Here is a 17,162-nt window from a genome sequence, read left to right as displayed (position 1 = left end):
TTAAGTGGCTTGGCCCAGGCCGGTGTCTGAGGCCGGATCTGAACCCAGGTCCTCCTGACTCCAGGGCCCTTTGTGGCACTTTGGATAAACGTGTATGGACTTGGGGCCTTGGCACACGGAGCCAGAGGCGGGCCGGGCTCGGGCCGGGGACGTAAGCCGAGGTCCCGGCCCGGGCCCGGCGCGGGGCCGCGGAGTCCGGACACGCGCCGGAGGCCGCCCAAGCAGGGTGCGGCCCCTTTAAGAGCGCTTCCCTCCGCCGGGGCAGAACCGGAAGCGGCTTTCTTTTCCCCGCCCCTCTCCGTGGCCACGTGGTGCGTAGAGGAAGTGACGCGAGGGGGGACCCGGGAGCCGCAGAGACGGGCCGACGGCCGTGGCGCCGCGGAGCAGCCGCGGGCTCTCCCGTCCGGTGAGCGGGGCGCGGCGGGGCTCCCGGGGCCGCACGGAGGCTCGCGGGGGTGGGGGCCGAGCGGCCGGGCCGGGGCCGGGGGCGCGGGGCGCGGGGCGGGGGCGGGGCCGCCGCGGGGCGGGGCCTGGCGGGGGCGGGGCCGCGGGGCTGAGTCACCCCGACCCCCACCCCCTTTCCCCGCAGAGACCCTCGAGCCAGGCAGCCGCGCGGGTGCCGGGACCCCGGGATCGGGCGGCCGGAGGCATGGTGAGGACCGGGCCCCGGCCGCGGGAGGGGGACCCCGGGGTGCACGCGCCCCGCCTCGGGCTGGCGGTGGGGGGCAGAGGGAGGCTCGCAGGCCTGGGGGGTCCACGGGGGAGCAGCCTGGGGACCCCGAAATGCAAACGCGAAGTGGGGGCACCCGGAAGCGAGGCAGGTGCTGAGGGTCCGGGACTTGGGGTGCCGTGGAGGAGCCTGGGGCCCGGCTCCCTAACTGTGGGGGCGCACCCAGAGGAGCCCCCCGAGCGCGGACCCCGGCTGCAGGCCGCGGGGCGCAGCCAGGCCCCGGCTCGGGTCGGGGTGCGCAGAGAGCCCGGGCCCCGGGGGCCGGCTGGAGCCCCTGGAAGCCGGACTCTCAGTCCCGGGGCCCTTGGGGTCCGCCTCAGCCCCCCCTCCGGCCCCAGGCCACCACGCTGGACCTGAAGTCCAAGGAGGAGAAGGACGCCGAGCTGGACAAGCGCATCGAGGCCCTGCGCAAGAAGAACGCGGCCCTGATCCGGCGCTACCAGGTGGGTGGCCCCGGCCTTCCCCCAGCCCCAGCCCAGGCTGGCCCCCGGGGTCCGGGTGAGTCAGAGCCCTAGCCCCGGCTTGTCGTCCTTCAGGAGATCGAGGAGGACCGGAAGAAGGCCGAATTGGAGGGGGTGGCCGTGACGGGTCCCCGGAAGGGACGCCCCGCCGAGAAGGAGAACGTGGCCGTGGACGTGGTGACTGCGGGGCGGGAAGGCTGGAGGAGCAGCTGGAGGGAGCTGGGCTCCCAGGGGTGGGTCCCGCATGGTACCCGGTGGGCTTACCGGCTTCCCTTCTCGTCCCTTACAGGAGAAGAGCGCCCGCCGGCCGCCCGCCCCTGCCCGTGCCCAGGGCAGCACTGGGAAGGGGGGCCGCAACACCCCACAGAGAGGAGGCCGAGCCGGGCTGGGCAGGGGGTCCAGGTTCTGGGAAGAAGAAGTGGTGATCTACGTGGAGCCGCCGCCGGCACGGAGCGGAGGAGGCCGGGGCCGGCGTGGCCGGGGACGAGGCGGCATGGCTTATCCTTCTGGGACCAATGTGGCGGCGGGGGATGCCCCAGTCCCTGACAGGAGATCTAAGGTACCCGGTGGTGACGGGGACCTCTTCTTCCCAGTTTTCCATCTCCCAAGAAGATGTGGTCCTTGTCTTGGCCAAGGAGACCCATCTGTCTTACGGGGAATCCCACTCCATCCCATCGGTGCCAGCTGGCACCCTCTCCAGCAACTCCCATTCAGTTCTCTTCAGGCTCACCTCTCCAGGCTGCCTCTTCCTGGGTCTCTCTGCTTTTTGTGGTTCCACTCCCCAAAGGGGCTTCTGCTTCCTTCACCCCTGCTCTCTTCTGAGCCCCTCACTCTCTGACTCCCCCCCCTCACCTCCCTGGCCACCCCACTGCCCTCTGTCCCAGTTGTCCCATCCAGGGGCTTTTCCCCATCTGTTGCTTGCTGACCTCTGCAGCCTGGATGCTGCCCCCCACCCTCTGCTCAGAACTACAGGTGCCTTCCCGAGGCTTTCACCATAGTGCTCTCATTCTCCATCTGCTATTCATATCTAAGAGAAGATGAAGGCCCCTCCTACCTTTCCAGGCTTGTCAGCCCCCTTGTCTGGCCCCCTCGCCCCAGTGTTCTCCAGTCACTGATAGTGGCTTCTCTCCCAACTGCTGCATGTCCTCCGACTGGACTCGCCCACGCCTGCAGCTCTCTCCCTCCTCATCTTCTCCTCAGACCTTTCCCAGCTTCCATCAGGTCCCACCTTCTGAAAGAAGCCTTTTTGGTTCTCCTTCCCTCTGAGACTAGCTCCAGTTTATAGCTCCCCAGGCCAGATCCTGTCTGTCTCCAGTGGACTGATTGCATGTGGTTTCCCTCCTAGTTAGATGGCGAGTTTCCTGAGTACAGGGACTGCACTTTCCCTTTTAAGTTCTTGGGGCTTAGTCCAGGCCTTGACTTGATAAAGGCTGGTGGACTTGTTAGCCCACTGCTTCCCCAGCCTTCCCTGTCTGCCATCTTCCCTTGCCATCCTCTCCTAGTTTTGCATCTCCTGTCCTTCCTCTGTGTTTCCTTTCTTCTCTCTGACTCTGGACCTTCCAGGAGTGGGAGGAGCGTCGTCGCCAGAATATTGAAAAGATGAATGAAGAGATGGAGAAGATAGCCGAGTATGAGAGAAATCAGCGGGTGAGGGGGGCTGGGGAGAGTTAGGGGTGGTAGGGTGGTGCTTGGTCCCAAGGGGACTGGCTGACTGACCTCACTTCTCTGAACTCAGGATGGGCTGCCTGAAAAGAACCCTGTCCGGAATTTCCTGGACGATCCTCGTCGCAATGGACCTCTACAGGAGTCAGAGCGTGACCGTCGGGAGGGAAGCAGACGCCATGGACGGAACTGGGGTGGTGCCGACTTTGAGCGTGTTCGCAGCGGCCTAGAGCAGGAGCGTTATGTGGGTACTAGATACTGAGTGGGGCTGGGGACCCGGGAAAAGCTCAAGGAAGATCTAGGCCCTGGGCCAGGGCTGCCAGGGATGAAGTGGTCTGGAGACAGGGCCTGGCCTGAAAATGGCCTGACCCCCGGGGGTGTGGGTGCTGGGCAAGGAGGTTGCTTAAGAGAAGGGCCTGGCCCTGGGTCAGGGAGCCTGGTTTTTGGGAGCCTCAGCTCCAACATGGCTGTTTGTTGGAGAGACAGGGTCGTCGGGCAGGGCCAGGTGGGGACATGACACTGTCCATGACGGGCCGGGAGCGGGCTGAATACCTGCGATGGAAGCAGGAGCGCGAGCGCATCGACCAAGAGAGGTTGCAGCGGCATCGAAAGCCCACAGGCCAGTGGCGCAGGGAGTGGGATGCTGAGAAGACAGAGAACATGTGGGTGTCCCCAACCTGAGCCACCCTGCTGCCCCCTACTCGTGGGCTTCCATTGTCTCTTCTGCCCCCCATCCTTTCCTTTCTTTCTCCACTCTTGATTCCTCTCATCATCTCTGGTCGCTTTCTTATTTCCTAGTCTTTTTTTTTTTTTTTTAGTTAGCACTTTTTTCAGTCTCCTTCAGAGAAAGAAAGAAAAGTGTTACAGGCATGTAGTTAAGCAATATGAATCTCTGAATTGGGTCTGTCTGAAAACCTCATGTCTCAGTCTGTGCTCTGAGTCTATCAGGAGGAGGGGACATGGTTCATCATGAATCTTGGGGAATCCTGCGGTCGCTACATTTACCATAGTCTTTCTAAGTTGTTTGTCTTTACAGTGTTATTCGTCAAATTGATTGTCCTTTTGGTTCTCACTTTGCTCTGCATTGGTTCATAGAAGTCCTCCCAGGCTTTCTTGAGACCCCCCCCCCCCTTCATCATTTCTTACAGCACAATGGCATTCCTTGCCATCCACATCCCTCGTTTGTTCACCCATTCCCTGGCGATGGTCACCCCTTAGTTTCCAGGTCTTTGACAGTGTGAAAACAGCAGCTGTCAATATTTTGATCCAAATAGATCCTCTGGAACACCCTTTCCTCATTGCTTTCCAGCATGACTGAACCAGTTCACAGCTCCACTAACAGTGTAGTCTGCTACCTGATTTCCCACAGCCTCTGTAGCATTTCTCATTTTTTTCTTTTTTATCAACTTTGGTATGATGGAACTCCAGAATTGTTTTAATTTCAGTTTCTCTAAATATTAGTTATTTGGAGCATTTTTTTCACCTATTGGTAACTTAGATTTCTTCTTTTGAAAACTGTTCATGTTCTTTGATCATTTATCAGTTTGGGGGATGAATTATTCCTATAAATTTGAATCTGTTTTATATATATCTTAGAAATATGACCTTTATCAGATAAATTTCCTACGAGAATTTTTTTACAGTTCCCTGCTTCCCCTTGAATTTTAGCTGTATTAGTTAAGAAAACCCTTTAAAAATTTAATCAAGGGGCAGCTAGGTGGCGCAGTGGATAGAGCACCGCCCTTGGAGTCAGGAGTACCTGGGTTCAAATCCGACCTCAGACACTTAATAATGACCTAGCTGTGTGGCCTTGGGCAAGCCACTTAACCCCATTGCCTTGAAAAATCTAAAAAAAAAAAAATTATTTAATCAAAATTGTTCATCTTCCCTTCTGGGATTCTTTCTATCCTTTGTTTTATCATAAATTCTCCCTCAGGCCCTTTTATCTACCTGGTAATTTCTTGCTCTTCAGATTTGTCTATGATGGCACCCTTTGTATCTGTACCATGTGCCCATTTGGAGCTTGGGATATATGTCAGGAGATGTTGGTCTCTGCTTCACTTCTGCTGAGAGGCTTTCCAGTTTTCCCAGAAGTTTTTGGCAGACTATGAGTTCTTATCCCAGTACTTAGGATCTGTCAAACACTGGGCTGCTAGGGGTTTTCATCTGCAAATTGAGAATCTGATTTGTTCCACAGATTAGACTTTCTGTGTCTTTACCCTGGACCAGATTGTTTGGATGACTATTACATTGTGGTGTTCTTTAAGAGGTACCTGGTGGGGGTGGCTAGGTGGCACAGTGGATAGAGCACTGGCCCTGGAGTCAGGAGGACCTGAGTTCAAATGCGGCCTCAGACACTTAATAATTACCTGGCTGTGTGGCCTTGGGCAAGCCACTTAACCCCATTTGCCTTGTAAAAAACAAACAAAAAAAAAGAGGTACCTGGTGTGGCTAGGCCTCCTTCCTTTTTTATTCATTATTTTTCTTAAGGCCTATTGTTGTTGTGGATGTACTTTGTTATTATTTTTTCTTTATAAAGGAATCTTTTGGTCATTTTATTAATTGAACAGATAAGTCCATTTCGGTAGTAATGCCATTTTTATTATATTGACTTGGTCTACCCATGGACAGTTAATATTTTTCTAATGATTTCGATGTCTTTATTCATGTAAGAAGTGTTTCATAATTGTATTCATATAGTTTCTGGTCTGTCTTTGCACAGGTAGACTATGTAATTTTGGTTACTGTAAATAGAATTTCTCTTTATTTCTGTTTCTTACTACGATGTTTTATATATATTATTCAGAAATGCAGTAACTGATATGGATTTATTTGGTAATTCTGCAACTTTACAGAAATTAATATTTTCAGTTAATTTTTTCGTTCTCAAAGACATCTAAGTAAACGATCATGTTATCCATAAAAAGGGCTGATTTTATTTCCTCTCTGTCCTTAGTCCTTCACTTTCTTTTGATTGGCTTACTGCTGCTATAGCTAGCATTTCTGGCACCGTAATGGGGAGAATGGACATTTTTTTGTTTGATCTTCTTGGAAGGGCCTCTGGTTTGTTATTGCCATTACATATAATGGCTCTTGGTTTTAGATGGACATTAATTACTTATATGAAGGAAAGATTAATTTATTACTTTGCCTAATGGTTTTAAAGGGAATTTTTATCTTGCCAAAAGCTTTTGCTGAAACTATTAGCATAAACATCTTTTTGTTGTTTTTATTAATATGGCTATTTATGTTGATTGTTTTCCTGATATTGAATCAGCTCTGCCTTCCTAGTATAAATCCAAACTGGTCATAGTATGAGTAATCTTTATGACATGTTGCTGCAGTCTTTTTTTTTTTTTTTGCTGCAGTCTTCTTGCTCTAATCTAATATTTAAAAATTTTCATTTTTCATTGTTCATTAGGAATATCGGTCTCTAGTTCTCTGTTTTGACACTTCCTGATTTAGGTATCGACCATTTTTCTGCCCTGGAAGGAATTTGATAGGATCTCTTTTCCTATTTTTTTCCCAGTAGCTTTTGTAATATTGGAATGAATTGTTTAACAGTTTGATTAGAGTTCATTTGTGAATCCATCTGTTATCCAGAGTTTCTTCTTTGCATTTTTTTATTTCTTTTTTCTGAGATTGTATTTTGGTTAATCTGAACATTTTACATTTTTGTAAAAATTCACCCATTTCATTTAGATTATGAGGGCTTTTTTTGGTATATAATTGGCAAGATATTTTCTAATAGTTTCCTTTTTTCATTTGCTATGAATTCACCATTTTCATTTTTGATCCTGGTAATTTGTTTTTCTTCTTTATTTTTAAGAATCAAATTCCTTAATGGCTAATCTATTGTGTTAATTAGGGAAAAAAAGCACCCAACAACCTAGCTCTAGCTCTTAGTTTTATTTAGTAATTTCACTGGAGTTTTTGCTTTCAGTTTTGTTGATCTCTCTTCTTTATTTTCAGAATTTTTATTTTTGTGTTTAATTGTAGTTTTTAGTTTGTCAGTTTAAAATTTTTTAATTGCTTGCCCAGTTTGTCGATCTGTTCTTTCTTTTATTGATAAAAGTATTTAGAGATATATAAATCTTCCCCTAAGGACTGTTTAGGCTGCATCCCAGAAATCTTGCTCTGTTGTTTCATAATAGGCATTAACTTTAATGAAATTATAGATTACTTCTGTGGTATGTTCTTTGACCCATTCACTCTTTAGGATAATTATTTAGTCTCCAGTTAATTTTTAATAGTATTTTCAGTGACCTTTTATTGAGTATAATTTCATTGCATTGTGGTTTGAAAAAGAAGCTTTTAATACTTCAGATTTTTTTTTCCCCATTTGTGAGGTTTTTAATGCCCTGAATAGTAAATTTTTATAAGGTGTACAGCTAAGTAATATTTACACCCATTTAATAATCTCCACATGTCTATTGTATCTAACAGCTAAAATTCTATTCAGGTCCTTAAATTTTTCATTTTTTTGATTAGATTGATATATAGGTTGGAAAGGATTACCTTGAGATTCTCTAATATTATAGTTTTACTTTCTTTTTCTTTTTTCTTTGAGTATTCATATGCTATGCCATTTAGTTGATTGTATATCTTTAATACTGATATTAATTCATTATGATATCTTTCAAGATAAATAATATATAATGTTATTTTTGCTGTTACCATGTCTGAGATCTTAATTGCTTCCCCTGCATTTTTTACTTTGGCTCAAACATGATGGGTTTTGCTCATGCTTTATGTTTTAAGTATGTTTCTTGTAAACAACATTTTGATGGATTTTTCCCCTTTTATCCATTTTATGGGTGAATTCATTCCATTTCTCTTCACAATTATAATCATTTATTTCCCTCTCTTCTGTTTTCTTAGACTTTTTCTTCTCCCTTTCTTGCAACTTCCACCCTAATGAAGAAGATAGTGAGAGAGATGTACTGAGCACCATTGCTCTGTACTCAATGAAATCTGCCTCTAGCTCTGTCTCTTGTCCACAGTCCTATCATGGGTTCCAGTCCTTTCTTTTCTTTTAAAACTTCTTCCTGTGATTCATTCTCTATAATTAGAGTTTGCTTTGCTTTTATTCCCCCCCCCCCTTAACCTTATCCTCTTTCCTTCCTTTCCTTGTTGGGTGAAATATATTTCTACATTGAGTTGTGTATAAATATTTGTTCTTACCTTCTTTGACTATTTCAAATGAAATGAAGTTTAAGCGTGACCTTTTGCCTACACCCTTTCCTCTTTATTTTGATTGTCTTCCACTTATGCATCCAATTATGGAAGAAAATCTGATCTCCCCCCCTGCCCCCCGTGTATTCCTTTTCTTCTTTTAAACTCATCAAAATATCACAAAAACCCTCTCAGACCCTATGTCTTATATGACTCTTGAAGATAGGGTTCAGAGTGGATACTATTATCTCTTCATATTAGAATACAACAGTTTGTCCTCACTTAGTATTATAATTATCTTTATCTTGATTCCTGTGTTTGTATTTCCTGGGAAGTCCTTTATTTCATTAGAGGTCCAATTTGTTGTATAAGTTATTCTTGATTGTAAACCACTATCTTTTGCCTTCTGTAGCATCATATTCCGAGCTTTCCATTTCTTTTTAGTGGTGTCTGTTAAATCGTATTTATTCTGTCTGTATATCCTTAGTGATTGAAATTTTTCTTTCTTATTGTTTGCAAGATTTTTTTCTTTGACTTGAAAGGTCTGAATTTTGAACGTAATAGTCCTGGCAATTTTTATTTTGGAATTTCCTTTTTCTCCTCATTAAAACTTTTTTTTCAGTTAGCAAAATCTTTTCTTCTTACCTTGCAGTTGAGAAAGAAACCCCACCCCCCGTTATAAGCATGTATAGTTAAGCAAAACAAATTCTTAAATTGATGTTAAAAAAATACTCTAATTCTGCTCTGTGAGTCCGTTCCCTCTCTGTCAGAAGGTGGGTAGCGTTTTTCATTGTGAATACTTTGGAATCAAAATTGGTGGTTAATCAGAGTTCCTAAATGTTTCAGAGTTCTTTGTCTTTTAAATGTTGCTGTTCTGTATAAATTGTCTTTCTGGTTCTTCTCCCTTCACTCTACTCAATCATTTGTACAAGGCTAATCAGGTTTCTCTGCAGCCATCCTCTTCACTTCTTTTAGCACAGTACTATTTAATCAGGTTTATATATCATAATTTAATATATTTAGGCATGCCTAAAAGAATGGGACCTCCCTCAGTTTCCAATTCTTTGCCACCATATGTAGAAGTGCTATTAATTTTTTTGTATATCTTTAGTTTGATTTGTTTAGGATTAATCTTTTCCTTAAGATGTTTTTTCTCTCATTCCCCCTTCCTGTTTCCCTGTTGAATGAAATGTGTTTCTATTCTCAGCTGTGTGTGTGTGTGTGTGTTTGTGTGTGTGTGTGTGTTTTTTCCTTTCCTTTAATGTGATCATAAGAAAGTGAAGTACTGGTGTCAGTCAGTCACTTGTCCCTGATCTCTTCTTCCTTGTCTGTATAGACTTCTTCTTCTTACCTTAATTATATTAGATACATTTTCCTAACCTTCCTCTCCTTTCTCTCCCCCTTTTCCCCTTATTTTTTCCCCTTCCCATTCCTCTGTGTGTGTGTTTGTCTTTGTGCCTGTGCCTGCGTGTCTGTGTGTCTGTGTGTCTGTGTATGGGGCAGTGGGGTTGTGACTTGCCCAGAGTCATTCAACTAGCAAATATCAAGTGTCCGATGAAGGATTTGAACTCAGGTCCTCCAGCCTCCAGAGCCATTCCTCTTTTAAGATCATTCAGTTATAACGGAACCCCTCCCAGCATAATTAGACTCTTTCAGTGATCTTAGGATTCAGAAGGGAGCCATCTGTCATCACCCCAATTTGATACATATTTTCTAATTAGAATTACATTCATCGGGGCAGCTAGGTGGCATAGTGGATAAAGCACTGGCCCTGGAGTCAGGAGTACCTGGGTTCAAATCTAGTCTCAGACACTTAATAATGACCTAGCTGTGTGGCCTTGGGCAAGCCACTTAACCCCATTTGCCTTGCAAAAACCTAAAAAAAAAATTACATTCATTAGGATGGGTAGCATTTTATATCTATTTAGTCCTTTATGATTGTTCCTTTTTATCTTTTTCTTTACTCATGTGTTTTAACTATAAAGTTTCTACATAGCTCTATTTTTTTCCATCAGACATGCTTAGAAGTCCTCTTTTTCACTAAAAGCCCATCTCCCCCCCTCCCCCCCCATGTAAGATTATTCTCAATTTGCTGGGTAGGTTATTTGTCTTTTTCTTTCTGCAATATTTTATTCCAAGCTCTCTCTTTATAAGTGATGGCTGTTAAGTCTTGTTGCTTGGTATATAAATTCTCTCTAGCTGCTTGTATTATGTATGTATTTATTTTTTTTAATCTGGAAGCTCTTGAATTTTGACTGTGATGTTCCTGAAAGCTTTCATTTTGTGATTTCTTTAGGAGGTGACAGGTAGGTTCTATTTTCCCTTTGCCTTTTCCTCATGCTAAGAGATCCTAGCACTTAATTTTTTTTTTTTTGATCAAGGTTTCAGGTGATTTATTGTTTCTTAAATTATATCCCTTTTCCTGTTTTCCACATTGGTTATTTTTGCTATGAAATCAGTTAGGTTTATCAACCTTTGACTTGAATATTTCTTGTGCCCTCATCAAATCTTTGGCTTCTGTTTGGTCCATTCTTGTTTTCTGGGCAAGGTTTTGTACCTCTTATGTCAAACTGGAAATTCCCTTTCCATTCATTCTTCTACAACTCTCATTTCTTTTCCATTTTTTTCCTTTGAGTCTTTTCATTGACAAAAACATATTAAAATCTTTAACACTTGCTTAGTATCTTGAATATATTCTAGTTGAATCTGTGCCCAGATTTATATGAAATTTTGATTTTAGACAGTTTGGAATCGTTCTCTTTTGGGTTTGTGTCTTGAGGCTCCCAGACACCATTATGAGGGGGATTCCTTTTTATCTGCTCCTTCTTCCCGCCCTCTTCCTTTGTAGTAGGAGCAGTCACTGGTGCTAGGATTTATCTGAGCCCATCCTGCCATTGCTTTCTTGGGGGGGGGGGCATTGACTGAGTATTATTCCAGGATCTAAGGTCCAGCTCCAGTGGAAGAGTCCTAGCCTCCTGCTCTCATCTCTACAAGTCCCTGACCCAGGTGATTTTTCTGGTTTTCTGATTGGACTTTCTGATCAAGATTAGGCCTGCTATATCTTCTAGATTTGTTTGGAGGAGATGTTGGGAGGGGGAGTTCATTGTTCTCCGGTTCTTCCACTTTGCTATCTTGGCTCCTGTCCCATCCTTCTTTTCCAGTAGTTCATTGATTTTTTTAAAAAGTAAATTTTTATTGCTGTATTTTTAGAATACTCTCTCTCCAGTTTCCCTTTTCCCCTCCCAGAGAGCCATTCCACTTAACAAATAGTCTTTTTTAAGACATAGAAAAAAGATGAAGAGGAGAAAAAAATCAGCCTGATGAATATATCAAAAAAGTCTGAAAAATAAGAGCAATGTTTTACAACACCTGTGGACTTTCTCACCTCTGAAAAAGTTTGGAATGGGAGGGGGAATCTTCTCATCTCTCTTCTCTGGAGTCAGGCTTGTTCTTTAATATTTTTGGTGAGTGGTTCTTTCCATTTTTGTATTTTTTGTGTATCTTAGTTCTCTCTGCATTGATTCATGGAGATCTTTCTGTGCTTTTCTGTATTCCTCTCTTTCACCATTTTTTCCTATATAGTCATATTCAATTCTTTCAAGTATCATAATTTTTTTAGCCTTTCCCCCATCGATGAATATCAGCTTCATTTCCAATTCTTTGCTATTACAGAAAGTGCTGCTCATAAATATTTAGTATGAATGGGACATTTTTATCAATGGCCACTTTGGGGTATACACCTTAAATTTGGAACCTTTGAGTCAAAAGATATGGATATTTTTAACCTCCCAGATTTCTTTTCAAAGTTGTCATTACCAATTCAAGCATCACCTACAATATACTGGTGTAATTATTTTTCCACAACCTCTCTAAAATTAACTATCCCATCATTTAGCATCTTTACTGATTTATAGGGTTTGAGATGAAACTTCAAGTTGTTTTCATTTGTATTTTTATATGGGCACACTTGTATATAACATACACACATTATATTTATATATATATATATATATATATATATATATATATATATATATATCTGTTATTTATTTGTAAATCTTAATATCAAAGCCTTAGAGAAATTTTGAGTCAAATATTTTTCCCATTGTTTGCTTTCTTGTCCTAAACATATTAAATTGTTTATGCTTTTTAGTTTCATATAATCCAAACTATTTTCTTTTGTGATTGCTTCTGTCTTTTGTTGAGTTATGATGTTAAGAGTTGTCTATCTCTTATACATACCTGGGAGAGATATATTATCTAATTCTCTTCCAATTTTTTTATAGTGTGAACTTTAATATTATGGTGCTGAAGCCATGTCTTATGGAATATTGTATAAGCTGTTGATCTAAGCCTAATTTCTACTAGACTTTCCTAGCTTTCCCTTATTTTATCAAATAAGGGGTTCTTTCTTAAGTAATTTATGTTTTCCTGTTTATCATAATCTATTTTTAAATACATTTTTATTGATCTTTTATGTCTCAAGTTCATTGATTTTTAATTTTCTCTCAATCTGTTTTTAGTTTTTTTATTATGAAATAACTTTTTGGTTTTCAGTCTTTAACTTTGGTTTTAATATCTCTTATTGTCTCGTAGAGTCATTAACTTCTACTTGGTCCTAATATTCAAGGATTCTATTGCTTGGGTAAAGTTTTGTGCCTCTTGTGCCCAATTGTTATCTTTCTGATTCTTTCTTCCACAATCCTTATTTTTTTCCTCCAATTTTCCCCAGTGATCTCTTATCTTTTCCCAGTTCTTTTCTTTAGAAAGATTTTATTAATTTTGAGTTTTACAATTTTCCCCCCCATTCTTGCTTCCCCCCCCACAGAAGGCAGTCTGTTAGTCTTTACTTTGTTTTCATGATATATATATATATATATATATATATATATATATATATATATATATATATATATATAAGTTGAATGTGATGAGAGAGAAATCATATCCTTAAGGAAGAAAAATAAAGTATAAGAGGTAGCAAAATTACATAATAAGATAGCATTTTTATTTTTTTTTTCTAATTTGAAGGTAAATAGTCTTTGGTCTTTGTTCAAACTCCACAGTTCTTTCTCTGGATACAGATGGTATTCTCCATCGCAGACAGCGCAACATTGTCCCTGGTTGTTGCACTGATGGAATGAGCAAGTCCACCAAGGTTGATCATCACCCCCATGTTGCTGTTAGGGTATACAGTGTTTCTCTGGTTCTGCTCATCTCACTCAGCATCAGTTCATGCCAATCCCTCCAGGCTTCCTTGAATTCCCATCCCTCCTGGTTTCTAATAGAACAGTAGTGTTCCATGACATACGTATACCAGTTTGCTAAGCCATTCCCCAATTGAAGGACATTTACTTAATTTCCAATTCTTTGCCACCACAAACAGGGCTGCTATGAATATTTTTGTCCTTTCTGGTTATATTGGCCAGTCTGAGAGGTGTGAGGTGGTACCTCAGAGATGCTTTAATTTGCATTTCTCTAAGTTGTGATTTAGAGCAATTTTTCATATAACTATGAATCTCTGATTTCCTCATCTGTAAATTGCCTTTGCATATCCTTTGACCATTTGTCAATTGGGGAATGGTGTTTTTTGAAAATTTGACTCAGTTCTCTGTATATTTTAGAGAGAAGTCCTTTGTCAGAAATACTAGTGGAAAAAATTGTTTCCCAATTTACTACATTTCTTTTGATCTTGGTTACAGTGGTTGTGTCTGTGCCAAAGCTTTTTAATTTAATGTAATCAAAATTCTCTAGTTTTTTTTTTTTTTAGGTTTTTGCAAGACAAATGGGGTTAAGTGGCTTGCCCAAGGCCACACAGCTAGGTAATTATTAAGTGTCTGAGACTAGATTTGAACCCAGGTACTCCTGACTCCAGGGCCTGCGCCACCTAGCCGCCCTCTAGTTTGTTTTTAATGATGTTCTCCATCTTTTCCTTGGTCATAAACTGTTTTCCTTTCCATAGATCTGACCAGGTAGACTAGTCCTTGATCTTCTAGTTTGCTTATAATATTGTCTTTTATGTCTAAATCCTGTATCCATTTGGATCGTATCTTGGTATAGGGTGTGAGGTGTTAGTCTAAACTAAGTTTCTGCCATACTACCAATAATTTTCTTTAGAGCTCTTAATTCATTTATAAAATCATTTCTAGTTCTTTCTACTTGTGTTTCATCTCTTCCAAAAATTTTGGTTGCAGTGGTGCCCAACGTGTGTTTTTCTTGCTGACTTGCTTGTAGATATTTTAGGCCATTTTCTTCTGGGTTTGTGTCTTAAGCATCCCTATAACCAAAATATAGCTCTTTATGTTAGTATTTGTTTTTTCGTCTCATTCTTCTGCTCCTTAGACACTGGGGTTTTCTGTTCAGAGTAAATGCTGTGTATTTTGGTTGTAATTGTTTTGTTTTGTTGGGGTCTTGTTTCAGGGTAGGGTGCTGGGTTCTTTTTTCTTTTTTTGTAAGGCAGTGGGGTTAAGTGGCTTGCTCAAGGCCACACAGCTAGGTCATTATTAAGTGTCTGAGGCTGGATTTGAATTCAGGTACTCCTGACTCCAGGGCAGGGTGCTGGGTTCTTTCTGGAGAGACAGCTCAGCCTGGGGACCCACAGACTGTCAGTGGGCTCAGGGTGGGCTGTTCTAGGGCAGGTTTGAGCTCTCCTCCTTTCTCAGCTCCACAGGTTCCCCAGCAGCATTCTTGTGAGCTTGTCTTGAATGGAGCTTGGGGAGACTGGCTACTTCCTGACTCGGTCCAGGATCCCCTTTGGGGTGGGCTTTCTTCCCTGGTATTTTGCTGCAGGTTTCAGACAGGCTCCTCTGGTGTCAAAGCCATAATGTGGCTCTGTGATTCTAAATTGGCCATCTGTGGGGCCCCTGGCTGCTTATGCTCAGCCCAGGACACCAGGGATGAGCTTCAGGCCTCACCTGATCCCCCTTGTCAGCTGACTTCTTGGTTTGTGCCCCCCCCCCCCCCCGCCCCCGGCTGAAAAATCACTGGTGTTGGTCTAGTGTCTTTTCTAGGGGAGACCTGAGCCATCCTGCCTCCTGCTGCTCCCCAACTGGTGTCTTCTCTTTTCACCCCCTTGCCTGCCCCTTGCTTTTCTCCCCTCCCTATCTTTTTTCTTCTCATCTTCATGTCTCTTCTCCCCCCTCCCCTTTCTCTTGTTTCTCTGCCTTGACATCACCCCCTTAGTGCCCGGCTGCTTTCTACCATCTCAGCCCTGCCTCCCACATTCTGTCATCCTCACCTGCCTTCCCCTGCGAGTACCTGTTGTCACCAAATTGTGCCCTCTTCACCCAGGTTCAAGGATGGCCCTAGCCCTGCCTCGGAGACCCCCACCCATCGTGGTGAGCCCTGGGATTGCCCCAGAGGAACGGAAGGGAGAGAGGAAGGGAGGAGGCAAGGTGGAGGGTCTGGTCTCTACTCAGCCCTTCTCCCCACAGAGGAGGGTGGTAGCCGACCCCCCAAGCCCCCCACCTTCGGGGACTTCTTGAGCCAACACAAGACAGTATCCAGCAGCCGGAGGAGAAGGAAGACGAGCCATCCCCGGGTCAAGGGACCAGCTCGGGGCTACAGGTGAGACTCTCCTGGGTTCTCCCCCTTGAGGCTGACTCACCTGGAGAGAGCCACCTTTAGGGATGCTGGGCCTGCTGGACCCCCATCTCCCTCCTTCCCTCTCCTTCCTCTCTCCCAGCCACCATGATGACCGGTGGGAGCCCAAGGAAGGGGAAGAGGAATCGCCTGCAGCCCCCCAGGAGGAGGCCCCTGGCCCAGAGCCGCAGGTAGGGGGGGGGCATCCCCAGGAACCCTTGGCTGCCAGCTTCTGACTGGGGGTGTAGGGGGAGACTCGGGGTGCTGGGACGGAGACCAGGCCAGAGGGAGAAGGCGGCCTCTCGTGCTCCCCTTCCTCCACAGACCGTGCCCCCCAGTGCAGCCCCGGAGCCCCCAGAGGCCCCCGCCCCCGAGGCGTCCCCTGCCACTGAGGAGGACGAGGACCAGTGGGAGGATGTGAGTGGTGAGGAGGAGGAGGAAGAGGAGGAAGAGGAAGAAGAGGAGGAGGAAGAGGAGGCGGAGGCAGGTGCTGGTGGCTCAGGGCAGGCCCCAAGCCCCCAGGAGGGCAGCCCCGGCCCGGCCCCAGCGGCCCCCGGCAGCCCCTTCTCCCCCGCGGGGGGCCACCGGCCGGTGTCCGACTGGGGGGAGGAGATGGAGCAGAGCTCCCCGCGCGCGGCCCCCGCGGCCCCTGCAGCCCCGGGCTCGGGCCCCCGGGAGGCCGCGTGACTGCCCCGAGCCCCCGGCCCAGCTGGGGCCCCCCGCCGCCCTGAGGCCGGGCCCGAGGGGGGCGGGGGGCGCCGCTTCAGATCATTCCGTCCGGCCCCCCCCGCGGCCCCCGGGTGAGGCGGATCCAACCCTCCCGGACTCCGGGGGGCTCCGGTGTCCCCCGTGTCCGTGTCCCCCCCGCCCGAATAAAGGAGCCGATTGTAAATAAGCCGCGGCCCTGTCCTGTGTCTGGCGCCGGGGGCGGGGGTGGGGGCGGGGCCTGGGCGGCGGAGGCGGGGCCTGTCTGCTGCAGCGGCTCAGGGCAGGGGGTGGGGCGGGGGCGGGGCCTGGGTGCCGGGCCTGTCTGCTGCAGCGGCTCAGGGCAGGGGGTGGGGCGGGGCCTGGGTGCCGGAGGCGGGGCCTGTGCTGCAGCGGCTCAGGGCGGGGGGTGGGGCGGGGCCTGGGTGCCGGAGGCGGGGCCTGGCTGCTGCAGCGGCTCAGGGCGGGGGCGGGGCCTGGGTGCCGGAGGCGGGGCCTGGCTGCTGCAGCGGCTCAGGGCGGGGGCGGGGCCTCGGCGGAGGCGGGGCCTGGCTGCTGCAGCGGCTCAGGGCGGGGGGCGGGGCCTGGGTGCCGGAGGCGGGGCCTGGCTGCTGCAGCGGCTCAGGGCAGGGGTGGGGCGGGGGCGGGGCCTGGGTGCCGGGGGCGGGGCCTGTCTGCTGCAGCGGCTCAGGGCAGGGGGTGGGGCGGGGCCTGGGTGCCGGAGGCGGGGCCTGGCTGCTGCAGCGGCTCAGGGCGGGGGCGGGGCCTCGGCGGCGGGCTCGGGGCAGCAGCGGCTCAGGGCGGGGGCGGGGGCGGGGCCTGGATCCCGGAGGCGGGGCCTGGCTGCT

At 46.7% G+C, this 17,162-nt stretch overlaps 1 protein-coding gene across 3 annotated transcripts; it reads left to right on the top strand.

Annotated features, from left to right (window-relative positions):
- Positions 1–384: 384 nt before the first annotated feature.
- CCDC9 (coiled-coil domain containing 9) lies at positions 385–16,504 on the top strand. 3 transcript variants are annotated; one of them, XM_074219180.1, is made up of 12 exons: positions 385–406; positions 590–652; positions 1,069–1,173; positions 1,267–1,368; positions 1,481–1,750; positions 2,755–2,838; positions 2,927–3,097; positions 3,340–3,515; positions 15,319–15,365; positions 15,447–15,594; positions 15,713–15,800; positions 15,934–16,504. In XM_074219180.1, the coding sequence occupies exons 2-12, from the start codon at positions 650–652 to the stop codon at positions 16,294–16,296; spliced, it is 1,557 nt and encodes a 518-aa protein (XP_074075281.1). In that variant the 5' UTR covers positions 385–406; positions 590–649; the 3' UTR covers positions 16,297–16,504. The 3 variants fall into 3 exon arrangements, with proteins under 3 accessions (XP_074075281.1, XP_074075280.1, XP_074075279.1); XM_074219179.1 differs by lacking the exon at positions 385–406 and having other exon boundaries at positions 595–652; positions 1,051–1,173; positions 15,462–15,594; XM_074219178.1 differs by lacking the exon at positions 385–406 and having other exon boundaries at positions 595–652; positions 1,051–1,173.
- Positions 16,505–17,162: the final 658 nt, after the last annotated feature.

Source organism: Macrotis lagotis, chromosome 1, assembly GCF_037893015.1.
Source record: "Macrotis lagotis isolate mMagLag1 chromosome 1, bilby.v1.9.chrom.fasta, whole genome shotgun sequence".
NCBI lineage: Eukaryota > Metazoa > Chordata > Mammalia > Peramelemorphia > Peramelidae > Macrotis > Macrotis lagotis.
The sequence above is the reverse complement of the archived record's forward strand: the minus strand, read 5'-3'. Positions and strand labels throughout refer to the sequence as shown.